The 27,237-nt window shown below is 40.2% G+C and overlaps 2 protein-coding genes across 8 annotated transcripts in view; one reads left to right on the top strand and one right to left on the bottom strand.

Annotated features, from left to right (window-relative positions):
- Positions 1 to 16,287, bottom strand: part of IQCE (IQ motif containing E) — a 33,344-nt gene extending 17,057 nt beyond the window's left edge. For 5 of the 6 annotated variants that reach the window (XR_015260170.1, XR_015260171.1, XR_015260173.1 and 2 more), the window contains exons 1-17: positions 16,162 to 16,281; positions 14,738 to 14,785; positions 14,059 to 14,101; positions 12,572 to 12,712; positions 12,143 to 12,274; positions 11,110 to 11,180; positions 10,294 to 10,407; positions 9,609 to 9,659; positions 9,012 to 9,082; positions 8,718 to 8,790; positions 8,252 to 8,301; positions 5,419 to 5,576; positions 4,869 to 4,924; positions 4,346 to 4,554; positions 3,464 to 3,568; positions 2,596 to 2,698; positions 284 to 379 (exon numbers count right to left, since the gene is read on the bottom strand). Coding sequence is in view for 2 of the 6 variants with exons in the window: in XM_086759348.1 (XP_086615474.1) it covers positions 284 to 379; positions 2,596 to 2,698; positions 3,464 to 3,568; positions 4,346 to 4,554; positions 4,869 to 4,924; positions 5,419 to 5,576; positions 8,252 to 8,301; positions 8,718 to 8,790; positions 9,012 to 9,082; positions 9,609 to 9,659; positions 10,294 to 10,407; positions 11,110 to 11,180; positions 12,143 to 12,274; positions 12,572 to 12,712; positions 14,059 to 14,101; positions 14,738 to 14,785; positions 16,162 to 16,203 (1,563 nt within the window). In the remaining 4 variants the exon portion in view is untranslated. Of the gene's footprint in view, positions 1 to 283; positions 380 to 2,595; positions 2,699 to 3,463; positions 3,569 to 4,345; positions 4,555 to 4,868; positions 4,925 to 5,418; positions 5,577 to 8,251; positions 8,302 to 8,717; positions 8,791 to 9,011; positions 9,083 to 9,608; positions 9,660 to 10,293; positions 10,408 to 11,109; positions 11,181 to 12,142; positions 12,275 to 12,571; positions 12,713 to 14,058; positions 14,102 to 14,737; positions 14,806 to 16,161 lie in introns of all 6 variants that reach the window. The other variant, XR_015260172.1, reaches the window with a different exon arrangement.
- A 303-nt stretch (positions 16,288 to 16,590) lies between these two features.
- BRAT1 (BRCA1 associated ATM activator 1) lies at positions 16,591 to 25,892 on the top strand. Of its 2 annotated transcripts, XM_086759345.1 has the most exons (14): positions 16,591 to 16,699; positions 16,780 to 16,945; positions 17,251 to 17,405; positions 18,176 to 18,323; positions 19,222 to 19,594; positions 19,688 to 19,807; positions 20,956 to 21,047; positions 21,310 to 21,428; positions 21,939 to 22,125; positions 22,507 to 22,580; positions 23,125 to 23,227; positions 23,510 to 23,608; positions 24,606 to 24,784; positions 24,998 to 25,892. In XM_086759345.1, the coding sequence occupies exons 2-14, from the start codon at positions 16,819 to 16,821 to the stop codon at positions 25,727 to 25,729; spliced, it is 2,508 nt and encodes an 835-aa protein (XP_086615471.1). In that variant the 5' UTR covers positions 16,591 to 16,699; positions 16,780 to 16,818; the 3' UTR covers positions 25,730 to 25,892. The 2 variants fall into 2 exon arrangements, with proteins under 2 accessions (XP_086615471.1, XP_086615472.1); XM_086759346.1 differs by lacking the exon at positions 16,591 to 16,699 and having other exon boundaries at positions 16,715 to 16,945; positions 18,179 to 18,323.
- Positions 25,893 to 27,237: the final 1,345 nt, after the last annotated feature.

The following is a 27,237-nucleotide window of genomic DNA, read 5'->3' as shown; positions in this document are numbered from 1 at the left end:
TACATACATACAAGTTTTATCTAAAAAAAAAGACTTTCCAGATTTTCCCCAACAATTAAAACACATAGAAAATATAGGCAAAAGCACCAGCAGGGAAGACTTGAAAAAAAGCAGCGGAAGAGAAGATAGTGGTAAGGAAATGTACTGGGAAGCACTGCTGAAGTTCCTGGACGCCAGCAGCAGGTTACTGTAGATGCTAAAACGAGAGTAAGATTCAGAGGGGGATGTCCTCACTGTTCTGATAGGAGAATCTCTCTATCACTCTCTGATAGGAGAATCTCACCTTGTTTCGGTACATCTTCCAGTGTCTCTGGATTATTTTGGCTGCTTGTTCCTTCCTGTAAACTTCTTTGCCTTTAGCCATGCAGACTGGTGAAGGCTGCAAAGGAGAATCTAAGTTAGTACACTACAGATACAAGTTGGAACTCTATGAGGGAAACCAGTTACAAATGACTCAAAAAATCAGCACCAGAGTTGTTAAATGTTCATCCTGCCTGCAGGGTGGAAGGAAGTTAAAGAGGAAAACTCTTAGTTCTGAACACTGATCACGTTCAAACTCATCATTCTAGAGGATGGTTTCAGTGAAATACATTCCTATCCCCATTTCAGCTGTTAGCAGAGCATGGGAATGGAAAGGTTTTCCTTTATGTATACTCCTATTTTCCCATGCATTGCTAAAGCAATAAGAGCACCAACTGTGGAACCCACTACTTTGCTGATCAGAAATGGTTTGTGTATTATCGACAGACTGGGAACAAGTGTCAGCATACCTAATTTTGCAAATTTTCTCCAGGAAAGACTAGTATTAAGTGGGGAGCTCTCTAATGTCTCATCTTGGCAACTGTGGTCCCAAAATCATCTGTTTAAGCTTACTCATGAGTTGACCATCATGTGACACTCACAAGACAGAGAGCTTGTGTAAATTGCCATAACTCTACTCTTCTGTCTTGAAGAAATTAATTAGGTGAAAAAGATAAACTAAGAACAAAACAAGATTTTGTTCCAGTTATTTCTTTTGAGATGTGGTTGTATATTCCACCTCTCACCATCTGATCCTTTTGATCCCTAATTATCCCATACTAATTGTCATACCTCATTTGCCAAACAGAAGTTAACTGCAATTTTAAAAGACTAATTAAATTTGTTGGTGTAAAATTAAGTAGAGGAACAAGAGATTTTTATAGACTCTGAAAAAAACACCTCTTGATTCTGTGAAAAGGATTTATTTATAACCTAAAAACGCTGAGTTACAGGCTCAAGTTTATCAAACGGATCATGTTACATTAAATATGACAGCCTACTATTAAAATGAAAAATTGGTAGAACTTAGTGATAATTACAAATAATGGGAACATTTCAATAAATAGATGGTTACTGGCCAAGAATATATATAGTCTGCAGAGCAAAAAAGGAGCTGTTTATTGGCTGGTTTTAAAGACTGAAGTTATTTGGTATTCCAAACATCATCTAGCATCCATCAGCGCATAACACACAAAAAGAACCTAAAGAATTGCACAGTATATCAAAAACCAGCACCCTCTTAAGCCAGTGGACATTTTTATTCATATTTTTTACTGCCTGTATTTCAGGGTCTATTTATTTTTAAGTACAAAAGCCTCAGTAATAACTAATTTTCAACTAGCTTTTAGTGAAATGAGATTAACATGACCACACTGCATCTGGAAACATGTCTGTCAGTGCCCGTTCATCTCTACTGGCCACTTACAACAATATTTGGCAGAGGGACAGAAGGTTACAAAGATATCAAGTTCAGCCACATTTCACAAAAAAACCCAACTGATTACAGAGCCGCATTTAAGAACATTCAGGATTAACAGATGCACAAATATATTTATTAGATACTGGAAAAAACAGAAAGAAGATGTTATGAATACCTCAACTCTAGAAAAACTTCAAAGGGGATAAGGTTTATTTTATTGTATTGACATCTTCCTAATTCTTTATTCAAATACGGTGTCCCATCAGCAGAGAAATTAAAATATTTTCATGATGATTAGTGCTCTATATCCTGTAAACTTTACCACAAAGAAGTACCCTGTGTCCATCCAAACAGAAAGGCTAATGAATATCTTCTGACTGGAGAGCACATGTGCCCTAACTAATCACCTGACCAGCATAAAAAAAAAAAATTGAAAAGAGTTTTCTCTTTTGCCAGTAAGCACACTTACCTGTGTCTCTTTTTTATCTAACTGCCAACTCCTACAAGACCCCCTTCCCTCTACAAAATTGGACTGAAATTAGCTACTGAGTTCAGATGTTATAAGATATAAGCAAAATCACAAATACCTTTTAACTGTTTGGTTTTTTACCTTTATTTAAAAAAAAAAAAAAAGTGTAAGCTTCTTGCGACATTCCACTGAATAAGAAAAAAGTGATGGTGACTCAGACAATCCCCAGGAGAACAGCTCAAAAAAACCCCAAGTTACAGTGGTAATTATTGCAACAACTTAACAAATGCTGAGAATTAACGCCTCTCTGACAAGACACAACTAGCAGCTCTTTAGACTATCAGCTCAATTTGCAATATACTAGTCAGACAGAAGTGAAAAAAACCCCACAAACACATGTCTGTACCTTATTAAGCTTTTCCATTGTATCATCTGCCATTTGTCTCTCCTCTTCCTCCAATTTTGACTCCAATTTTCCTACTTTTGGTATCAGGTTCTGGATTTCCTCACTATGATTGAAAAAAGCAAAGATATTTATAACTAGAAATTTTCTGTTGTTCGCACTTTGAAAATACTCTATCTACTCCATAAGATTTGTTTGCTTTGGGTTTTTTTTTTTTTTAAGGCCAAAGTGGGAAACTGCTCAGGAAAACATGATATATATTCTCATAGTAACAGACATGTAACATCAATTCTCAAGTTGCCTTACGTTAAAATTAAAAAGTCCCAAGGTTACAACAGTACCCTTGATACTATTAATAATGTATCTAGATTTGCTATTTCATATTTGTCAAAGTCATTCCATACAAAGCAATAACAAAATAACTTCTTTTTTTGCCATCCTTGCACAGGATTATTGACAGCTATACACAATACATTAAAGTAAATGGAATGACATACTGGCAATGGTCTAGAAGCACAGGCTAAGGTAAAGTAAAGATACTACGTTTTTTTTCTTAGAAAGTAAAAAATGTCTCTGAGCCCAACATGGTAGCTTTCCTTTTCCACTTATTAATTTTTATTATAATTTAATTCTTATTTTTACTATACTTCTTAGTCTTCCAGTTCCTCTAAAATCACTCTATATAATTATTTCCCTAGAAATTTACTCCATTCCTCTCCTCCAAAACAGTTCTGCTTAAATGAATTCCCAGCTTCCTGCAGTTCAGATGAACTCCTATGGATTTTGATCTCTCTTCAAAAAAGAATTATACTTGAACAGATTTATTTTTTTTTTTTGGTTCTGAAAGGATCTACTAGTACAAAATGTGTACCTTAAAGTCTGCTCTTCTGCGGTCTTTTCTTCCATCTTATTCTGCCACTTCTGCAGCTCCAGCTCCACTTCAGCCTTAGCTTGCAGTAACTGCTTGATGTCTAATCTACAAAGGTTTAAGGCAATCTAAGCAATACTTAAGACATTCATACTTCAGCACAGTTGTTATTTTTTGTTTAAACTTCTAAATAAAACAGTTTTTCTCAAATTTGTGAACTAATTAATGTTCAGTTTTTCCTTTTAAACAAAATATAAGCGTATATTGTTCAGAAGCAAAAGGTGTCTTTGCATGCTCTCACTATGCATTTTTGTTCAAAGACTGACACAGGAGGCAGTGTTTTATCAACGATACAGTTGTGTGCACATTTCTGCCCACGATCAGATGAACCTGTCTGCCCTTACGCACTGACACACCAAATGTGTCCAAGCAGTACAAATTGCAAATAAAATGCTTATTGGGGAGGAAAAGTCACAGCGCATCATATGGTAGAAAACAGGCTTAAACAGAGAAAGTGGTAGATCAGAACAAAACATGTTGAAAAACAAGACAGCAAAGTACTCGCAAGAACTGCTGCATAAAGTGACATTTAACCCTTCAAAGGCTTTTCAGTGTGGTTAGCAAAATATATCCTTGAAAAATGCGTTAGAAACAAGTAGAAATTCTCATTTTCCATGCTTGCATTGACTTTTTTTCTGCACTGTAATTTTACAACACCCATAAGAGTAGAAGCAGCTTTTGAAATAAAAGCTGAAGGGACACTCAAAATTAATTTTCTTGCTGAAAACGTGAAGGGCTTATTTAATTATTTCCTGTCATGTTATGAAATAATGTAATAATTTACAACTATGAAATAACAACATCTTGGACAAGAGTCGCACTTACTCTTTATTGAGTAGGAGATTTTGAAGTGCCTTCCTGTCATTCTTCAGTTTCTTCACTAGCCCTTGGAGGCGACGACATTCCTCAACATGGTCTACCTGCTGAGAGTCTGGGTGATCCAGGTCTACAGAAGGCAAAGATGATGCAGCGAGTAACTGTGATGACTCACTATCTGCTGATGACATTCTGGTGTTCTCCATGGCACATACTTTCTAAAAGGATAAATTTACACAAAAAATACAAAAGAAAAAAGATTACAAAAATTAAATTTAGCATTAAATTATTTTATTTAGGCAATGAGAAAAGATCAAACAGAAGTTAGTTCTAAAATGTGCATCTATATGTAGCAAGTATGAGAAAACAAAAAAAGGAGGAAGGACACATGGTACAAACGTCATTTTACATGTATGAGCTGGAATGCACAAGGCTGATACGTTGAAGGACTACATGCCATGAGCACAAGCCACTGGTTCTGCATTTTCTGCTCAAAGACAGATAAGACGGACACATGATTATGATTACTTACTTTTTCTAGTTCTGAAATACGCCTCACCAGCCTCTGTCTGCTCCACTCACTATAATCTAAATACAATAACAAAGCTTTAAACATGAAACTGTATCAGTGAATCAACATCGTTTCTTGCTTTTTGAAACTACTGTCCATATAGACAGACTATCTAAAGACCTTTGAATCCCAACTTTAAATATCCAGCAATGAAAAATTAAGGCTGGTATTAAAATATCTGACTTCTACACCAATTAGCTCAGAAATCAATACAAATCATTCACATTCATCAGTTTTCAACAACAGAAAAACAGTTTTCCAGTGATTCCAGTTCAGAACTCTCAGGAATAATAATAAAGGAAACTCAGGTCTGACTGGAGCAATATATCCAGAAGTCAGAGAGACTCCTGTAAGAAACTTATCATTCCAACCTTTGCCCCTCCTGAATCTTCACCTTTGTAATAACTCCCTTGTTCCTACCATTGTAGAGTCCTGCTCTCAAACATATCTTTCAAATGTACCTAAATCCCTTGATTCCTTGCCCCACGTTCAGCAACGTTTTAGCACATACTTTTTGTTTTATTGGAAGGAGGAGAACTGCTCAGTACATGATCTAGATCTTCTTTCAGTCTCCGATTCTCATTCTGCAATTCCTTTATGTTCCTGGATAATCTCAGGACAGCAGCATTCAGTGCCTTTAGGCGTTTTTGGGTATCTCTGCCCTCTGTACTTGGAAATATGGTCAAAAGAGAAAGTTAACTTAAAAGCAGAGAACAAAGAAATAGCATTAAAAAGAGTGGAGCAATCTCGCTATTCAAGTCAGCTGGCTAAGTTAACTGTCTCTGTTCCCCCCAGTAGCATTTCTCAACATTTTTTTAATTGAGGAGTTACCTATGTTGTAGGAAAAAACATGCAAAGATCATCTTGCTCAACACTTTCACAATTGTTTTAATTTGCAAACAAAGAAGATACTTTGAAAGTTCATTTATCACTTTTACTTCCTCCCCTACTCTGTTTCATTAATGCCTAAATAAGGGTGCTTGTACAAATTTTACTTATTTTTGTTTTGTTAACCAACCTTATAATGCTTTACCAGCGCTCTATGGACCACTGATTTAAAAACACTTATATTCAGCCAATTGGGAGACTCCTCCAAAAAAAAAAAAAAACAAAAAAAAAAAACAACAACAAACCTGTTCAGCACAGAAAGCTAACCTGCATGCTCTGAATTGCTTTCTTTCACTTAAACAGATTGAGACTGTGAGAGAGAGAGGGCTATACATAGTTGGAATAACTCTCAAACAAATACAACACACAACTGTATTTTCAGATAACTGTGATGCTGCTGTAATGTAAAAGAAACGCTTCCCATGAAAGCAAACCCCAGAGAAATTTATTTCTTCATTTAAGATACATTTACATCAGTAAGATTTGAAACAGATTTGAAGAATACAGCTAATATCGATGTGATAGGAATAAAAGGCATCAGGAAAGAGAAAGCTGCTATGTGTTAAAACTGTTTTAAACAGTGATTTTGCCTTTTTACTTTTTCTAATAAAAGAGAAGAAATATCAGCTTCCTGATGTGCAAAGTTGTAAAGTTTGTTCACAAAACAGATTTCTAGTGAGATGAAATACTTGTTCTTTATTACTGTAAGAAAGTTCTTAAAAACATACTTCTGGAAACAAAGGTCTGAAGTAACTGAGGGACTTATTTTTGGACAAATACCACTGCCAGTGACAATCATAGCACAGTTTGTGAAGGAATCTTACATCCCCATCCACTAGAATAACTACAAGGTAAAGGGGGAGACAGTCTACAATTCGCTGATATGCTAATTGTGAGTGGAAAAGTTGAATCTACTCTCTCTTTTGGAAATTAAAAGGAAATGAAGCCATAAAAACAAACAAATAAGTCTGTCCAGATGTCATGGATGACTATTCATACAGCTGTCTCATGCAGGAGGAAAAAAGTAGTAAAAACTAAAACACAACACACCACCAAAAATGAGAAGTGACAGAAATTATACAAATCATAACTGTATCAGACTGCCATTATTTTAAGCTCATAAAAACCTGAATGAAAGAACTGTAGAATTGAATTGAAGGGTTGCTTAGTTTCTAGCTATAATTGGATACTACAGCTTCACATATAACCATATTTCAGTGTTAACACTGAAAAAGAGGAGCTAAATGCCATTCACTTCAGTCAGAAATGTAGACAAGCATCATGAAAGAAATTCTCTCCTCCAACTCTATGTGCCAGAGTCCTGACCTTCGACATAATTTATTATTTCAGTGCTCAGCCTCTCAAGTAGAGACTGACAGTCTTGTAATGGAGAGAGACTGCCCTGACCACTGCTTTTTGAAGCTATGAATAAATAAGGACAAGGAAAAGACTTGATGACTCATTCTCACCTGTAAATAAATTAAGTGTGATGGCTTACAGCCTCAACAGGCTAGTCACTCCATGCTTGAGCCAAAACAGATTTTTTTTTTTTTTTTTTTTAAAGAGTGACCAAAAACATTACAGTTTTCAATCCACAAGGGACTAAATTAGGGAAACACAAGTAGTACACATAGTGACCCAGAAAGAGTTCTCATGTTTCTATCAATCTAAATAATCACATCCAAAATTAAGATAGATGCCTATACTTAACACTAGGAGGGCAATCATATTTTGAAGCGGTGCAGTAACAAGTTTTCCTGTCCTTCAGGACTCTATTACCCTTTTCTCAGATCAAACAACACTCACTTGCATAGATGCTTTTACTTTGCTCTCTTACTGGGGCTTTGTCCTTTGCCTTTGTGCTTTGATTTTTATTTCCTCTATAGACCGTTTACCCTCACTAGTAAGTATACACCTGCAGACTAGTGACAAGCACTAGTACAAGCTTCTCTGACAGTGTGTTACTAGTGCCACTCATGAATATCTCACAAAAGCTATGCTGACTTTTTCTGTCTCTCTATACTACAGAAACATAATGTTCACTCCACAATATATTCTTTGCCGCGTACACCCTAGAGCAAGACAAAGAACTGAGTCAAGTGAAATGCCAAACATCTAGTCAAGTTTGTTTCCATCACCAGTGATGTCAGAATAAGTGTGATTATGGGGAAGATGGATTTAACACAGATAAATTTTCAGAGCTTTCATGTACTTTTTAAATAGCTCTACTATTTTTTCCACATCCAGAAATTATCTATCCACAAGAAAAAAAAATGACACTAAGACATATACCAAGGCTGTGAAGCCAACAAAAGCAGTACCAAAAAGCAAAGCCAGCAATCCAAATGACAAAATAAACTGTTCATGTGTAGTTGTTTTCCATCAGTTAAAGTAGTATAGGAATGATATATCAAACACAAATACAGAAACATTTGCCTCAAAAGAATGAAACATACTTTTTCCTCACAGTCTCGGATTTTGCCAAGAGGAGTTGGAGACGATGAACCTATGAAATATGAAATACAGATTCTATTCAGGAGCTAGCTGGGGAAGCTGACATTGCTAATGCAACACATCTGTCCATTAGGTAAAAATCAGAACAAGACCCTTTGGGTGGTAGCAGAGTCAAAGATGCTATCACGGAAAATCAGGCTACTGTTATATTAGTTTTCATCTAGACACTTATGGATGTTTATTAGTTTCTTTATTTCTACTTTTTGGTTAACACACTCCACTTATTGAAGAAAAAAGGTTTTTCAGTACATACATTTTAAGCTATGAGAATATCTGTGAAAACCTGATTCCAGTTACAAGTGCAGCTAAGCTGTAAGAAGCCTATCTAAAACATTCCATTTACACTTCAACTCAACAACTGAACAACCTCCTCTCCTGTATGCCCATTGAAGGGCCTGTCAGACATACCTCTTCATAGTAGGTTTCCATAGCTATCCTCATTTCTTCCAAATTAGTGGTCTTCATGTCTGCCTGGAATTTGCTGAAAACAGAATACAAAAAATAAATCTGTCAGACCAGCAAAGACACTGCAATAGCTGTTGATTTACAATTTCTGGGTGAGTGGTTAATAATTGCTAATATGTTCCCAGAGATCATTAAAACACCTTAAGGAACAGGAGAACACAGATGAAAAATAATATGGATTTCAAATTCCCTTTATTATCTCATCCCATACAAGCCTCTACTCCCCCCAAGTCATACTTAATAGTGTTGTCTTTCTCCTTGCACTGTTGTTCTAGCTTGAGAATCTTCTGCTTTAATCCACTAACCACCTACAGAAAAAACAAAGAGCTCATGAGTCCTAGAATAATCCATCTCTTCACAGAAGTTTCATTTCTCCAAAATCTTTCCCTGTCTTTTTAAGTTGTATGTAACCAAATGTACTTATTCCTACATACTTCAGGACTTCGTAAATCATACGCATGTCTGCTACCCTGTGACAAAGAGAACACTAACGAAATCAGATCCCTAACGTATCTGCGGTAACATAACCAGCTTAATAGTATTTATACACAATTATTAAATAAAAACAACTCTGCCCATTACTCTGCTAAATTCAAAGCAGTAAATAATAGGGAGAACGGTCCCTAAACTGATTGACAAAGAAGGGTCCCTGAAACAATGTTAATTCCAGGTCTTTGTCACTGGTTTCTTATCTGCCTATAGAAATAATGGTTACATGATTCCCCAATTGCTCATTCTTTCTTACTTAGTTCTATTCTTTTAATCAGTAGTGTTTCAGAAAGAACGAGGAAAAAAAAAAAAAATTGATACAAAATGTAATTAAGAAACTACTACCCATCCATTATCGGTCTTCTTTTCTGACAAAGCTCGTGCCAGCTCAGAGCCCTGCAAAATAAGACAGATAAAGCAAGTGACCAATCTCACTACTTTATTCTACTGCTAGCTATTTCCACAGAATTTTCTAACCTAGTCATCTCTACAGTCATTGCACAGTCCAACAGCTTAAGTTCTGAACTCTCTGTGCTCATTGTTTTATATTACTTCTGACGCTTCTCCCAAGATGTGGAACTGCACACAGAAAATGACAACCACAAGGAATTCAGTAAAATTCAGGTCTTCTAACTATGACCCTAAACGCTTCTCAGCCTTGTGGGTCTGACAATAAGACTTATCTTTTGCTTCCTGGTTCAGGTCTCGGGATAGCATGCACAAGTCACCATGTGAGAGCTTAACTGCCTTCTATTCTCAGGCAAAATATTCAGAAAGTGGGCCTCTAAAGAGGCTAAATAAACTTATCTGCACAGCATGGCATGATCTTCCTTTGAACTGAGCTGGACTGGTGAGCCAAGATACACAAAACAAATCCCTTCACACCAACCAACCACCTCTCATATTCAAGGCTCATCATTCCTAGGAGCCAACACACTACAGACTCATGAAATCTAGAGAGACAAGGAGAATAGGATCACACTGCTCAGCACTCTTTTGCCCCACTTTTATCCCCCCAAGAAATAGTCACCCTGGAAAGATCCAACAGTTGTTCAATCTGCTTATCCTTTCTATTGTTCTCTTCTTCTAGTCGACGGAGCTTAGTTTTCATTCGACCCCCCTCATTTTTCTGAGCTTGTATCGTCTAAAAGAGAGGAGAAAAATCATAAGCACATTTCAGAAATATAAACACACTGAGTTTTCACATGGAAACACATTTTGATGTCAATAACAATCCAATTACGATGGTGAGGATGAAGCAAAATAAAAAGAGAGAGACGATCACACTGGATCAGAACTGACAGATAAGAGGTAGACAGGGCAAAGATAAAAGGAAAAGGTTTAACAGAAAGGCAACCTTACACAAATGATCTACAACAGCCAAGATATTTGTCTATAGGTATTCCTAGTGTTCAACATGCTTAGTCCTCATCTTTCATACATTGCACTAAACTCAACTGACAAAATTGTTACAGTGTGACGGGTAACAGCCAGGAGGAAAGAGGGAAAAAAAAAAAAAAAAAAGAGAAGAGGGATGGAGGGACAAAGAAACCAAATGCAATAAACCTTTATAGTGTCCAGCTAGGCCCATGGCTGGGGTTCAGGACTGAGCATACTTCAAGGCTTCCACATTCAGTACTCAGAAGTATCTATCACACCATAAGAACAATGACACTGCCCTTAAACAGACACAAGTTTACTTTAGCCTTACATTACAAATGCAAAATAAAATTGGTGGATGTCTCAGTTATAGAAACCAAAGTATTCTAAACCAACAAGGCCTGGACATCTACAGGTGGAGAAAGCAACACTATGATTGTCTATGTAACCATCAGAGAGACTGTACCTTTTTCAGTTCTATAATTTCATCATACATATCTTCTTTTTCTTTGTAGTCAGGAGTTCCAGGAATGTAGCCTACAGAAAAAGGTATGTAAAATAACCAGATCTGAAAGGGGTATTTTTAACTCACCAGAAACCTTACAGTTAAAGGAAAATATCTAGAACAGCATCAATTTTTTTTTTCCAGAAGAAAAAATCAACAAGGAAATCAATTTTAGAAATAGAGGTGAAATTGAGATGTTACTGTACGAAACTTCTGCCACACTGTACAGGAGATTTCTCCTAATTACTTCTCTCTGGTGCTAGATTAAAATATCCATCTCAAGATAGAGACATACTTCACAGAAGACTGCAGTCTTCTCACCCCAACAAATGAATTATTTACAAAAGATTTCTAAAAGATGTCCAGAACACATTTTTATATTTGTGCCTAACATGTAAAAGTCTATCATATTTTAAAGTTGTCAGAAATTGTGTATTATCAGTAACAGTATACGTATCATTTTAAATGGAAGTAGGATTTTTAAAGTTTACAGTTCTCCTTTAAGAAAAGTAGAATAAAAGTTTTGAATTTTGCTCTTCTCATAAAACTCAACTGATTTTAATACCACAACCACATGATAAAACACTTACTAGAGAAGAAGTAAAGGGAGCCAATTACATAGAATTTCAGGGAAGCAGATGGTTTTTATCAATGGTTCCTAAACTATGTTTTGCAAAGTCACAATAAATTGTCTACAGCTGGCCCATTGAACTATGTTATATTTGCAATGTCTTCAGCTGCAAATGCACAGCAATTTGCAAAAAGTTCTGAAAGCTAATAGTCACTCACTGCTCAAAAAAATTTGGAAACCCCTATCTTACTCAATTTAGAAATCTCAAGAAGTATCTCATGGATCATATTTTGACACATAATTTTAACACAGGCCAAACTGAAATGCCTCTTGCTTTACTAAAGCTAAGATCTTAAGCAATGTGTGTTTTTACACAGAAAAAAGATCATTAACTTTTATCTACCACACCATTACATAGTTTACCATTACTAGAAGAACGAGAATGTTTTGGCTTCTTCATTCCTAGAGCTTCCTTCAAATATTCCGGAGTGCTACTAGAAATGCTAGTTCGCATATGCCCCACGTCAATATCTGATTTCAGAGGAGGGCTCATTCCTGTCAACAAAAATGGAACAAAAATGGAAAATCAGGGATCATTATGAATTAAATTTGTGGGTGTATTCTGAGCAAATGCATCACAGAAAGCTCCAGATGCTGTTAATTATTCCTCTATAAAATTCCAGTGCGCAAGATCAGATCAAACTCGGTTCCAACCATCCAAATAAATAATAGTGGAATTACTTCCTATGTAGCCTATAGTCAAATACAAATCTATTTTCAAGAGTTTACATGTTAAGCTGTCCACAACACTGAATTTTATCCACATATAGAGATAAAGTTTTAGACTAATACCTTGTTTCAGTGATCCCAGCCACATCTGCCTTGGGTTTTTTACAGCTGCTCTCTCGAGACATGCACTGCCTGTTCCCTGCAGAGATCGCCAAGTTGAAGGTTTTTTAGGATACAGTTGTGTGCTAGAGCTGTATGGAGACTCTAAAAGAAAAGAAAATACCTCAGCATTTCCTTAAAAAGCTCAAGATCACAAAAATTCTTTCTGTCTTGTGTTTTAAGGTTCCCAGACACAGTCCTATTACTTATAAAACGAGAATTTAACAGCATACTACATATTGGCTTATGCAGAGCAACGATACTTTCACCTAAAAAAAAGTCATGATAAAGAAAAAATCCCATTCCAAAAAACAAAGACAGGCATAGTGACAGCAATACGACTCAATGTATGCAGAAATATTTACATGTAGTTCGGATAGGCATCCTTAAGATACTTGCATGTCCAAGTTTATATAGTTGTCGTGGTTTTGTTAGTGAGGGGGGACCTTACAATGAATATGTACACAAATATCTATCAGTGAGTAAAATATGCATGCTACACAGACAAAAGTAACCCTATAGCTGTTAATCCACTAGCAATTTTCTTGTGGCAATCAAAGAACAGAATCAGTCTGAAGCTGCTGAGGGCCCCCTCCCATTACTGCTTCAGTTATGGCGGTCAGGTTCAAATACTGACACTAACTCCACTTAAAATTATTAGTAAAGATGTGCACTTTGTGGGCAACCTAGTTAGTCTTCAAATTACCAAGAGAAGTATAGCTAAAAGCAATGTAACAAACACCATAGCTATTTTAAATTCTAACATTTAGGCAAGTAAAGAGTATTCAAGAAAAGAAAGAAGATAGATGTACATCTACCAGAAGAACATGCCTCTTCCACAACTTAAAGCAAAATTTATACGTGCATTATTATTTATTAGAAACAAAAAAATCAGCAACGCTTTGAGGTCAAGTCTTCTTTGGAACATTCACTGGAAAGTACATAAACCCCAGAAAAACAGACAAAAATCTACATATTAGATCTGCAGATCTAATAATAATATTGTACTTCTAAGGTCACACAAATAAAAAAACAAACCACAAATGAAGCAGAAAACTGCTTAATCTACAAACATAGATATCCACTGCATGGTAGGTAGCTCCAGTAATTCTAGATTCTTTCTACCTAGCAAGTACCAGCAGTTCTCCAAAAAGATAAAAAGAAATTCAGAATGCTTGCCATTAAAAGGGACAACATGAAAATAAAATAGTTTATGCTGTAGAATCAAGAATTACAACAAACCCATACACTTTAATATTTAGCCCATAAAAGCCTAACTTCACTGGTTACAGAACAAAGCTCAGATAGATGTGCTCTGCACACACTAGTGAACAATTCTGAAGAGAACAATAAGATGTTTTTTAAAAGAAAACTTCCAATTCCTGTGTCCCACAGAAATCCATCTTGTTTTGCAATAACAGAAGCAGAAGAAAAAAATTTGGAACGCTTACTTGGTGACTTTGGAGGCTTGCGAAAAATTTTCTTCTTTAAATTCTGGAAGAGAATAAGAACTTTTCATGTATTTAAAATATTCCACTCTTCAAAGATTTCAGCATATAATCTCAAAATTGACCTCAATCTCCAATTTGTATGAAGAATGCTTGTTCTAAAAACACAAAATCTTCTGTGTAGAGAAGAAAAATAGTATATGCAGATTTTGCCACAGCAACGGTCACCAGAATTAAGGTGGTGCCTACTGAAGTTTTATGCTACAGAAAACAAATAGCCTATTCATGCTCAGAACACTCAGACCTTCCCCATCAGTATTAAATACGAGTAGCAGCAAATTCAAGATACTCATGGAGCAGAGGCTGAGCTGTAGAACCATTTAGCTAAAGGAAAGACTTATTCAATTTCATTAAAACTCTGTAAAAGGATTACTGAGGCCTGGAACTTGATAGAACAGTGAAATGAAGCCAAATATCATTTGTAACCCCCCGTGTCTAGAATTTAGAAGCCAGAATTACATCTGGAACTAGAGGAGGTTTTTGGATCAAACTACATTGCAATAACATGGCTAGCTCAAGGCTGTCTTATTGACCAGGAGGCATCACAGATGTTCTGAGTGCAAGAACATGCTGAGAGGCCTTTTAAGGCATCCATCCGCAGCGTACCATTAACAAAACTCACCATTTCCGTATCTGATTCGCAGGTTATCACAGACAGGCTGTCATCTCCCTGAGAAATAGACACATTAACTGTGACATTTGTTACTAAGTAACTGGTTATAATATATGTCCCAAAAACTTCATATCCTGTTACTATCACAATAAAGTTTGAGTGCAATATATTCAAACAGTAAACGTGTCACCACCCTTGCAAAAACCAGCATTGTTTGCTCTAACACAAACATTCTGTGCGACAAAGCGCAAGTCGCTTCGGACTACAGCCACAGAGGCTTATGCACTTACAACAGCTGCATTACAACAGCTGCACCTTCAGATTCCCCCTGTTCCGTGGTGCTGGTTCTGCATTCAGTTCTCCAACAGTAAGAGTTCAGCAGCAACTCATTTGTCTGCCCCCTTCCTCACTCACTTGTTCCTACCTTTGCTGTGCTATGGGAACTTGACTGGAGAAGTGATCAGGCCAAGAAAAAAACACCCAAACTACAAATCAGAAGTGGTTTATTTTTCCTCAGACTGAGTTCACAAGTTTCCCTCCTTCTCAAATGTAAGCATATCCACACCAGAAGGAAAATTTTGACTTTGCTTTCAAATTATCTAAATGTATGCTGCTCTCGTAGAAAGAACATTTTGACTTGCTGCTGACTCCATGGTGCTCACAGCTGCAGCACTGTTCTTTGGAGAGATGCCGATCTGTCTCTGTAAGAGGCAAGGTGGGGTGAAGTATTTTTTGAGAACCCTGGCTGTCAGAACAGGAGCTGGGATTGACAACAACAGAGGAGGTAAAAAAGCCTTTTCTGCTGGCTGAGAAAACAGGTGTACATCTCACACATCATGCTGTATAGGTTTTAATTTCCTGACGCAATGCTCCTCGCAGCACACTGATTATTTTTGTTATTTTAAGACCTTTTTATCACTCTGGGGGCTCTCTCTACCTAACTGCAGCTATCGCACTAGGAATCAAAGAACATGGAAGGCACCCAGCCTTGACAGAAGATGGTAAACAGCAAAACATTCACCAGGATATAAACGTGCAATAACAAAAACACCCCAGGCCTTGGAAACCTTCACAGCCCCTTTGCTCTTGCAAAACAGGCCCAACAAGAGCCACCTACGACACACAACAGGAAAACATGGTAGTTCCCAGCAAAGAGCCTCAAAACCTCCATCTGGCTGCGGAGGTGATGGAGATGAACTCAAACACCCCCCACTCCCCTCCGCTACCGGCCAGCCAAGATGATACAGGCAGAACCCAGAACCCCGTGGGCTGGAGATGAACCGCAGCCGTCCTCCTCCGCCGCCTAGCCGGCCTGGCGAGCCTGAGGGGCTGCAGGCTTTGCCCCAGCCCCGCGGGAGCGTTTTCCCGGGCAGGGCCCGGGATGAAGCAGGCCTGGGGCCGCCTCCTCCTCCTCCCCGCCGCCCGCTCCTTACCAGCTCCCCCTCCGCGGCCGCCTCACCGCTCCCCCGGGCCATGGCGGGGAGGCCTTAGGGGGCGACAGGGCGGCGGCGGCCGCTTCGGGCCACTGCGCCCGGCTCGGGGCAGGGGGCGGCCTGCACTCAGCGGTGGCCTCCCCCCTCAAGACACTTCCGGGTTGCGGAAACCATGGCAACCAGGCGCGCGGCGGCGGGGCGTGGCGAGCGGCGCTGCGCCCGGCGGGCGGGGCCCGCGACGCCTGCGCAGATTGGCCGGGGGAGCGTCGCGCCGGCAGCTGCCTCGGCCTTGCCGCGGAGCGCGAGTGCCGCCAAGCGGCCCCGGAAGGCAGGAAACCCCGGCGAAGGGAAAACTTGTAAAGGCCGCCTCCGCTCCGCCACCTCGCCAGTGGCTCCAGCCTCGGGACAGCCCCAGGCGCGAAAAGCCCCACCGCAGCACCGCCCTCCTGCTTTCTGAGCGCGCCCGGGCTGCGCCGCTTTACTTATCCTCTTTGGCCACGCCCACACCTTTGCGACACTCGCTTTGCGGCCGGGGCCGGTAAGGTGGGTCGGGGCCGGTTACGGGGTGGGCGCGGAGGGTCGTTCCCTCTTCCCCCCCCCGCGCCGTGATTCTTCCAGAAGTCACGGTGCATCGCCCCGGCCCGCTGCCGCTTCGCCATGACCCGCGAGTGCTCCCTCCTGCTGCCGCGCGTCTGTGCCGCCCTGGCCGATCCGCGGCAGCCCAGCTCCGACGACACCTGCCTGGAGAAGCTGCTCGACTGGTTCCGGGGCCTGACGAAATTCGGTGAGTTCCCGCCGCCTGCAAGGCCCCCCTGACCGCTGGTGATCGGCAGAAGCTTGTCCGAGGGGGAGGGAGGCCTGCAGGCCGGGACCCTGGGGGAAGCCTCCCTCAGTGACACCTGAAAACGCTATTTGGTACTTGAGGCCTGTACCCGGGCTTGGGCTTCAGGTGAACCCAAACACTTCTGTAGCAGTTTTGAGGGGTTATGTTCAGCTCAGACAAGCACCTTAGAGTCACGAGAGAGGACAGAAGTCTTGGCAGTGACCCTCTGTTTTCTGGCCTCGTTTTGGGTGACACCTGGTCGCTAGATCCTACCGTGAACCTGGTGCAGGACAACCCCTGTTTGACAGAGTTCATCACCTCCGTGCTGGCACTGCCAGAGCCCAGTCCGAGCATCCTCTCCTTTACTCTGCGGTTAGCTGGGATACTTGCCGCTTCTGAAAACTGCTTCCAGTGCTTGCAGGTGAGTCAGTTACCCAGGTACCTGCTGTCATGTGTCTGTTTCCTCCTTCTATGTGGAGGACGCCTGAAAAATGTACGGATTCTGCTTATAAAATTTCTGGTACATGTTGAACAACTCTGCAAACAGTCATGTGGTAATGAAGACCTGCAATCATACTGTTCCTTTTCAGTTCTCATGTAAAGCTGCTGTCTTCATACTTCTGTCTTGCCGCAGTAGTACTATGAGTGCTAATACATAGTGCTTCTCATTTTCAGTTCAAAACAGTATACGGGACAATGCTATCTCTCAGCAATCATTGCAAAATATTGTATCCTTGGACAGATCCTGCAGATTTAAACTGCAATAACAGATGTAGTTTTCCCTCCATAGTAAGTTGATAGGAAATCTCTGATTCCCTGCAAAAATGAGGGAGCTTTTTAAAGTCCTGCTTTCTATCACAGAATACATTCATAGTACAAAACTCAAAACCCAAAAGGTTTTGAGGGGAGAGATGTATACAACTACATAAACAGTCTAATGATGGAACTGATATATACGTAAGTTGTCCCTAGCATCTTAAAACCAAGCAGTTTTGGTTTTGAGTGCCTCTACTGCTTAATCCGTGAAAGACACAGGGAGTTTAAACATGGCAATCTGAAAATTTTCTATTTTAGTGGTACATCTAGCAAGAACAGGTTTCACTACAGTATTGATAGTCTTGACTTGGATGACAGAGCAGCCCCTCCAGCCCCCTTGCTTACCATTTACTCTGTATTCTCCTCTGGCCTCAGCAGGAGAAGCTATTGGTCAGGCTCTTTGGCAGGGATGGGCCTCTGAACAGTGCGCTGTGGGAAGATGCGTCCGTGCGAAGTGGCTGGGTGGAGGGTGTGCACAGCATGATGCATCACCAGCCTGCCCTCCACTTCCTCTGCAGTGGTGGTGAGTACTTCTAGGAATGGGAACTCCCCAAACCCTCTGTGTCTGTTGCTCAGATGTCAGAGTGACAGGAGCTTTTATTTATTTAAGATAAAAATACTCAATTTTTCAAAAACACTGAAGTAATTGAAAGGTGGTGGGGGTTTTGTTAAATTAGTTATGCATTTAATTTTTTTTTCCCAAACACTGAGGATGGTGCCCTTTTTAGAGAGGAAAGAGGCACATCTTATGGAACACACGATAAAAATAGCCTATTAGAAGCCTTCTGTATTCTTATTTGTAACTCTTACTAAAAGGTATGTTTCAGTATGATTTTAGTGCAGAAAAACTAACCAGGGGCTCATTTATTTCTTAATACTTGCGCACATTTGCGGTCCTGTTGCTGTTATGCAGGTATGTAAATTCTGCTGTTAACACCAGCTTTAGATTCCGTGTACAGAGGGGCTGGAAAGACTGGATTGGTATTAACGTGCAGCGTGCACTGCTGCCCGTGTGATGGAAAAGGAGTACTGTTGGTGCCATTCATGTTTTTCTTACCGGTTGTGTCTGGAGATGGTACAGGCTCCTTCCATAAATACACAGTGAGCGTGCTGTCTGCTCTCCCAATATTACTAATGCTTTATTGAAGTCCTTTTCTGATCCTGAGTTACTAAAACACCTGAGGATCTGAAAACAATTTTATTTTCTTCTTTTGTGTGCTTTTTGTTTGTTGTTAAGGACAGGGTGACTTTGAAATGCTGTAGAAACTACAAAATAAAGTATAAAAAACCCCACCAACACCATTTAAAGCTGTGTGGTACTTGAATTAGAATAATATATGGTTGGGGTGCAAGAAGGCTCCACCTCACAATAGGAAGGCTGCTGTTTTTTTCCTCCAGTGACTTGTTTTGTTTTCACACAGGAGGCATAGATGTGATCTTCACTCTGCAAGGGGATCCCAGCCTGTTTGTGGCTTCCGCTGCCAGTCAGCTTCTGGTGCACATGCTCACCCTCTCTGTAGAGTCTGAAACGACCAAACCTCCCAGTGCAAAGGACTGTGACTGGCCAGCGTGTGCCCAGACGATTATAAAGCATATAGAAGATTCCCTTCAGTCCAGCTCTGCCCCTCACATCGAGCAGTCATTAAAACTGTTAACTCATTTGTTTGGCAGTTGTCATGCTACGTGGACTGAAGTACTTTGGTCAGGCATAGCAAAGCAAGTAGAATCCTTTTTGATGGAAGAGACTGTTCAAGCACAGCCCATGCTGGCGAATCTTTTGCTTAACATGGCATGGTAAAGATCTTCTGGGACCTTGGATCCAGTGATGAGATATAGCTGTTCTCTGCCGTCTAATAGGACATATTACTTACATTTCTTTCTTTTCAGGTCCCCTGTGTTTTGTGACACTGAAGGCAGTTTTTGGGCATTAGTGACTTCTGCTCTGGAACACTTAACCCCAGTACAAGTGGGTCCTTTGGCAGCGGGAATTCTGAGGCTCTACAAATGGTAGGGCTTACTGCAGTAAAACTTTGCACTCTGCAAATGTTTCTGTATCAATATCTCTATCTATTTCCAAGAACTGTCTTTTTTTCCCCATTGCATTTTCCACTACATTCCTTAATATGTAAGGCTGATTGGCAAGAACCATGCCGGTAGCTAGCAAACTTCAGACACTGATAGAGTAATACAGTTTCAAAGAGAGACAAATGAAAGGAACCAATATCCTGTTATGTGTATACACTTGCATCTTACCTACAGCCAGACAATTTCAGGAAGAAATAGCAAACTCCTTTAACTTTATGCTGCCAAGGTCAATTAAGATGGACACAATTTGACTGCCTGTCAAATACAGTAGTCTCTGAGTTTTCTCTTTCACAAAAACACTGACTGGTGTAAGAGCTTTCACTACTGTCCAGCAGAAGTGTGCATCTGGAGACTCTTTAACAGTTGTAGAATAACTTTGGTTAGAAGGAACCTGTAGAGGTGATCTAATTCAACCTCCTGCTCAGTGCAGGGCTGACTTCAAAGATAGATCAGGTTGCTCAGGGTGTTCACCATTCAGGTTTCAAGTATCCCCAAGTGTGAGGATTCCACAGCTTCTCTGGGCAACCTGTTTCAGTGCTCAACCACTTTCACTATGAAAAGTATTTTCTGTATATCCAGTTGGAAAGTAGCCTGTTGCAATTTAAGATTTTTGTCTTGCTGTGCACCTCTGAGAAGTCTGGCTGCATCTTCTCTGTAACTCCCATTTGTGAAAAACCATTAAGAAATCATCAGATGTTAAATTAATATAGCGCAAGTGGATACTGATTTATAGGCTAAATAACACCTGTGTCTTAAGATATAAGGCATCATGTTTTGTTGACAAGAAATGCCTCTCTCTCTAAATCCCCTTCATACATAGAATGCCACTCTCTATTTGCACAGCTTGATAAGGCTGCTTATAAATTCCAGAGCCATTTCTCCTCTGCTTTCATTTAGCTAGGGAAGCTTGGAAGAAGGCTTGAATTGTGATAATACTTCCATTACTCTGTCATTGCTGGCTTGTTTAAAAGCCTGCATGAAAAACATTATGCTGCTCAGCATTTAGGGGCAGATATTTGGGAAGAAATGGAAGTGTTCTTGTTTTGGTAACTGCTGTTTCCTCCTTGAAGCCCACAAGATGTGAGGATTCAGGCACTGACTGTTCTGCTTCAGCCAATGGACTGTATTTTGAGAGCAGCCTCCCAGCCTCTGGAATACGCAGGTACAGTTGTGATAGAAAAGTTAGAGGCTGGTCTGATTGCCAGCATTTTAAGTGTCTGGCACAGACAAAACAAAACTGGAGGAGGAAGAGTAGAAATATTCAAGGACAGTAGCAGTGTTTGTGGTGCAATGCAGCATCCTACCGACAATTGCATTTGAAGGCATATTCATACTGCATCACCTGAAAATCTTGATTAACTTTAAAAATCACAGTCCTTTGTACTCACTAACAACCTGAGCTCTTCCCTTCTTTGGTCCTCTAGGTTTGCTGGATGAGTCTGTTAGTGATCCTGCCACTGTTGAAAGTCTTCTGTCCTCCAAGTCATCTTGTGCTAGTCTTCTGTGTCAGACCCTCGCTCATCTGGAGAAGCTGCTGTCTCTGGTAACATTCAGAGAAGGAAAAAAACCTGGGGATCAAACTGGTCCTTGAAAGACAGCATTAAGACTGGTTGCAAACTTTTGCAGTAGAGCTTAACAGAATGTGGAGAGGAGTTGACAGTGAGGGCTTCCATACATTAAAGAAATGTAGCACAGTAGACTCCAAATAGGAAAACAGAGGAGTACTGAGGCTTGTAAAGAGGGACTGCACTTAATTCTAAATCCATCTTCAAAGGCATTGTTACGATACCTTACTTCTACTGCAATTGATCCAGTGAACAAACATAAATTGAACTGCTTTCCTGAGCAGTGAGAAGAATCTCATTCCATCTGTGCAGTAGTTCTTGGGAGAGAGCAAGATGACTTATTTGTAGTTGTTAGCATTATGGTATCTTAAGAACACAGTAGAAATTGCAATTTTTGCTGCCTCCTGACCAAAAACTCCTGCTCTGTATGCACACTTGAGACTTCTGCTGGAAGTTATTTTATTTTTTTCTTTCTCCCCTCTCATTAGATTCATTTGCCAGGGGATTTACCCTATACATCTTTGCTACGCTCTCTCATGACAATATTACAATTCTGTAATGGCTGCCTGAGTCCAGCTTCTCCCCTGGGAAGCACGATAAGCCGAATCTTGATCAATTGCTTCAGAGTGCAGAGGTCAGCTCTTGATGTTCTAGCAGCACTCTCAGAGCGAAAATGTGAGTTAATCTTTGCACTTTTAAGTTTTGGAAATGCTTGACCATTCTGTAGTTGCAGAACTTTTCATTCCCCTTCACTGATCTTTCTGAATGAAGACTACCACTTCCATTTCTGAAACCTGTTTCTCTTTTCCAGTTCTTCCGACTGTCTTGGCTAACCTTAATTTCTGCTTATGAGCTAGGGCAGGTAATGCTGTAATTAAAAAGCTTTTAGTGGTTGTGAGAAATTGGATGTTTCTCCTTCACTCCAAGGACTGTACTTGCTTTCTTCTCCAAAACAGTTTTATAATCCTGTGTCTTTGTGTATTTCAGCAGTTGAATTGTGATTAAACAGCTCTTTCTCTTGGTATTGGTCCTTTAGTTTTGTTTTCTATGTTTCAGGCTGTGACACACTCATAGGAAGTCTATTTGATGTCCTTCTGGCATACCTGGAGAGTCCAAACACCAGCCCCACTGTGAGTATAGAACTAAGGACAGATCCAAATCTATTCGCTTGGCCCAGTGGGATGTAGTTCTGAGAAACTGCCTCATAATAGTTGTTTCTTAGCACAGTTTGTTTGTGGGAGATTTATCTTGGTTCTGAGGGAGCTTGCAGTAATTGACCAATACATTGAATTTTCTTGAGAAGACAGAAGCCATCACATCTAAGAGTACCACAAACATACTCAACTTGGCACGGCCCTTAAGTATTGAATTCTTGGCATTAAGGGGTTGTTCTTGCTTTGTTTTGTTCAAATGACCATGATGAGAACTGTAAATCAAAAACTGAAGGTACTAGAACTTTGTCATAGTAAGCTAAGAACAGGCATTTTCTAGGTGTTTGTTAGAAATGTTACATAAGCCCCATTTATTTGTGGCATACTTCTTAGTAAGAAAGGATCTGTACTTGTTTACTCTGAGAATTTCTCTGTAAGTTTGAAGCTAAAACAAATTTTATCTAGCATAAAGTCAACAATGCCTCCTCCTGTAGTAAAGTAAATCTGCTTTGTATTGCTTCAGGTTCTAAAGAAAACATTTCAAGCTACATCCAAGTGGTTGGTGCACTTGCAGGAATTGTCCTGCTCCAACAATCAGTTGCAACAAACTGAGAAGATTTTGAAAGGTAACAAAGCTATTCAAGTTGAGACAAACAGCAGGTAGTGGCATATGTGAAGTCTGCTCTTGCCTGCCTTTCCTGCTCAAAGCACTTAGAATTCATTTGTTTGCAGTTATGTTGAATTTAGGTTTAGCTGCCTAAATAGTCCTTTGAAGAACTCTGGGAGAAGCACACAGCAGCAGCAAAAAGCATTGCATCAGATGAAGTGATACAGAGTTGGTACACGGTTGCTTCCGTAAAGCTTGCTGACTTTCGTGTCCATTCAGGCTTGTCACTTGGCTTTTACAGATGTATTTCTGGTGCTGCAGAAGCGTTTGTGCAGTCCTTGCTGGGAAGTAAGAGATTCTTCTCTGGAGTTCCTCACTGTCCTGATTAAAAGCTTGAGAGGTAGGTGCAGAGATTTAACAGTGCAAGTTGGAGGAATATTTCTTTTAATGTTACGGAAGTCAGTCAGGCTTGTGACCCCCTATAACGGAAGGGGTAAGAAAAGAAGAAGGGCCAAGGTTTTTACTTTTAGGTCATGATGAAAATCTGACAAAAAGATTAATAAAACTTATCCTACTTTTCTGTTGAACTTGGATTGCCCTCCTTATTGGTGAGTATGAACTGAGGGATGTTGAGACAGTCCTATATATTGAGACATGTATGTCAAGGCAGGTGACAATGCTTAATGGCAGATAATATTTTCCCTTTTCTCAGTTTGCTCTGCAGTGGAGTCTGTTTGGTTTCACTCAGTAGGCTGGGATTTAGGAGACTAAGCCTAGATCTGCTTTGGATGAGTTACTGATTTTCCACTTTACTGGTAGCCCAGGCTTTGCAGAAGATAGCGCTAAGTCATTGTTAATTCTCCTACCGTAGCTCTGCAATGTTGGAAGAGAAGGGGATGTTGTCGACTACTGTTATCCCCAGGTCACAAAGGAAGTATCCAGCACACTCAGCTGCATTAGCATTTTACCCCACAGCCCCTCTCAGTGCTGCAGTTGCATTCTTTTTCTTTTCCGTATGCCTTGACAACAAGAAAGGAAGACTTTTTTCCTCCTTTAAGCAGAGGCCTAAGTTTGATGAGGCTGAAACCATGTCCCCACTTGCCCGGGGAAAGTTTTTTCTTGCTGCTAGAAAAACTGTAAATAGATTTTTCCAAGTTCCAGTGTCTAGCAGGGCTTGACTGAAAGTTACCAAGCTGCTGGAAAATGGGGAGCCTGACACAGAGCATCTGTGCTCTTATGAGCCACTGCCTGGTCTCTGCAGTGGCTCAGCTCACTGGCAGCTGTCCCTGCCGTCAGTGGGCATCCTTGTATGACGCAAAGAACTGTTTGCATTGGAAACAGCTTCACGCTCTGAGAGAATAAAGCTTCACTTCTTTGGATTGCTGTCTTGTTTACAGACCAGGAGGAGTTCAGGCAGTCTCTCCTGTCTTCGGAGGTTCCGAGGCTTGCAGAAAATCTTCTTGAGGATCCAGAAAGCTACGTGCGAGCAAGTGCTGTGACTGCTGTGGGACACTTGGCCTTCATTACTTACTTTGCTCCAGAGTCACCTGTCCTAGGGAATCAATATAATAAAGAGGTATGATGACTTTCTGTAGCCCACTGCAGAATGAAGCAGAACTACACATCAGTTTACTGCTTATAACTTTCTTCACAAGTTATCTGCAGTCTCACGCGGGTGGATTTCACAACCAGTAAATGAAGAGACAAGATTTTTTTTACTTCTGCTGTTCTTGTTTTGTTGCATATTCCTCCCCCTCATTGTGCTTTCTCTTTGTCTTTTTACATTTAGAACACTGTAGCAAAGCTTCAAGAAATCTTGTCGACAGACCCAGAGGGCTTTCCTAGGAGAGCTGTGATCAGCGTTTTCAACAAGTGGCTGAGACAAGGCTGCACAGGTCAGCTGGAAGATACAGAGCAGTTTGTCTCTAGAGTGATCCAAACTGTGGAGCATGACTTAGACTGGGAAGTCAGACTTGGTGGTCTGAAACTGGTTGAAGTTTTCTGTAGTCAGACAATTTGCCAACTTGGCCTTTCTCAGTGCCCGTATGCTCCTGTCACATCTGCAGTCACTAGTTCCGTTCATCAGAATGAGTCGCTGCAGATACTTTGTCGAGCAAAAGTGTTCAGCTTTTTGTTTCGGTCTTTGTGCGACTGTGACAAACCAGTAGGTCAGAGAGCCTGTGATATATTGCTTGGCTTAAGAAGTAGTTTCTATCCAATTAATACCCCACAGGATTCACAGGGGACTGCAGATTCAGCTGCAGGACATGGCATGGCTTGGTTACAAAGGACACTAAGGCAGGGTTCTCTGGCCCAGAACTTCCCCACAGATGGTGGTAATGGGGTGGATTTTCAAGATCCAGAGAGCATGATGCTAGCTTTGGGTACGATAAACTTAGAAGAACTACATGATGAGCTAAATAAAAGTAGTGACCATGTGGAGAAAAGCCCTCAGTCCCTCTTACAGGACATCCTTGCTACTGTAGGGACTGTAGAAGAGAATGAAGCTGACTGTTACTGAAGACATCTTTGCTCTGAGTGAGCAGTGCTTAAGCAGTTTTCTTCTGGAGAACTTTTTGCTACCAGTCATGAAGTCTTTCTTGAGAGAGGATGAAAATAATTGTTATGCTGAACAGAGAGAAGGATGGTTTTGTTTGCTGTCAAAGTAAAGATTTTCTAACCCATTTAATGAATTTTTTGTTTAAAAATGTAGTCTCCAATAAACTATAATTTGTTTTTCAAAGTAAACACATTAAAAATGCATTTGCTATTTTTTTTAAGTAACACCAATGTCTTTTAAGAAAGCACTAGACCATGCCTACATAAGGAAACCTTTTTTAAAAAAAATGAAAGTGTGACTGAAAACAAGTTGTTACATGCTCCTTTCAGAGCCAGAGTAGCTAAAACTGATGAAGATGTGTTTTAAGGGACACTGGTCTGTATCTCCATTCTAAAAAGAGAGTTTGAGTTCCCTGTTGTGTTTTGAGGTCTAGGGCAGAAGGTGGCATTTAAGAGGTCAAAAGCTGATCATCCTTAACATTACAAGCTTTCATCCATAGATAGCATACTTATTTGATCTCAGCAGTGACACTAAAAAGCTGACTTTGAAGCCAGAAGCAAGAATGTTTTGCTAAATTTTTCAAGTGCTCCTATTCTCCATTCCTAAAGAACTAGGTTGGCTTCTGACTAGCAAGAGAAACTGTACTGGCAGCTCTTTCATGATAAAATAGATCTATGCTTAGCTTTAGTAAACAATTAGAAAACAGCCGCTATAGTGCAAATGTTTTCTGAGAAAAAATTGCTAGTTTTTTAAAAACTCAGGGAAGATTGTAGCTTGCAACTTACTCCAATGTCTTGCCATGTGCTAAGAAGCTTTCTGAAACCTAGGAAAAACAAACCAAAAACCAACAGAGTACCTTTACCAGTGGGTCTAACCAAGCTGTATTCCTTTTTGGCACCAAGGTGTTCCTTGGCATCCTTTATCCTCCCACAGCCCATGTAATGGCAGGAACATAACACTCATTTTAGGCTAATGGAGGCTATAGCATCTAATGCAGTGCAAGAACTTCTATAATCTCCTCCCTCAATATTGTCTCTGCAGCAGTACAATGGGGTAAGATGCAGTTTGAATTTCTTGCTGCCGAGGTTGAAGTTTTACTCTGTGCCTTTTAATGAAGTCAGCACACTTATCTATCGCTCTGTGCACAGCTTTATGTATGACAGAGCCCTTGGGTGTTGTGCCAGCAGCTGTTACTTGGACAAAGCAGCTCTGCTTCTCACACAGTTCTACCTGAGCAGGGTCTACACCTGGCAAAAGACAGAAGATATTAAAAATAAAGCCTTTTCCTGCCACTGTGTTTTTCTCAGAAATTGAAAGGGTTAGTGAGAGAGAGGGGATTTACTCTTGAAGAAGTGTGGATTTTTTGTAGAGTTTTAGCAATCCTGTCTGGTGAAGGGATTATCATTCCAAAACCAGCCTTACCTGTTGGCAATATGTCAGATGTACTCCAGGAAAGCAGACAGCAGGTT

The sequence above is a fragment of the Chlamydotis macqueenii genome, chromosome 15 (genome assembly GCF_036417535.1).
Source record: "Chlamydotis macqueenii isolate bChlMac1 chromosome 15, bChlMac1.mat, whole genome shotgun sequence".
Classification (NCBI taxonomy): Eukaryota; Metazoa; Chordata; class Aves; order Otidiformes; family Otididae; genus Chlamydotis; species Chlamydotis macqueenii.
This window is presented reverse-complemented; position numbering and strand designations above follow the sequence as displayed.

Bases quoted from the DNA above. Each gene is read 5' to 3' on its own strand.
- BRAT1 (XM_086759345.1), top strand. From the start codon at position 16,819: ATGACCCGCGAGTGCTCCCTCCTGCTGCCGCGCGTCTGTGCCGCCCTG. The intron at 17,406-18,175 runs GTGAGTCAGTTA...CTCTGGCCTCAG, and splicing joins ACTGCTTCCAGTGCTTGCAG to CAGGAGAAGCTATTGGTCAG. The intron at 18,324-19,221 runs GTGAGTACTTCT...GTTTTCACACAG, and splicing joins CCACTTCCTCTGCAGTGGTG to GAGGCATAGATGTGATCTTC.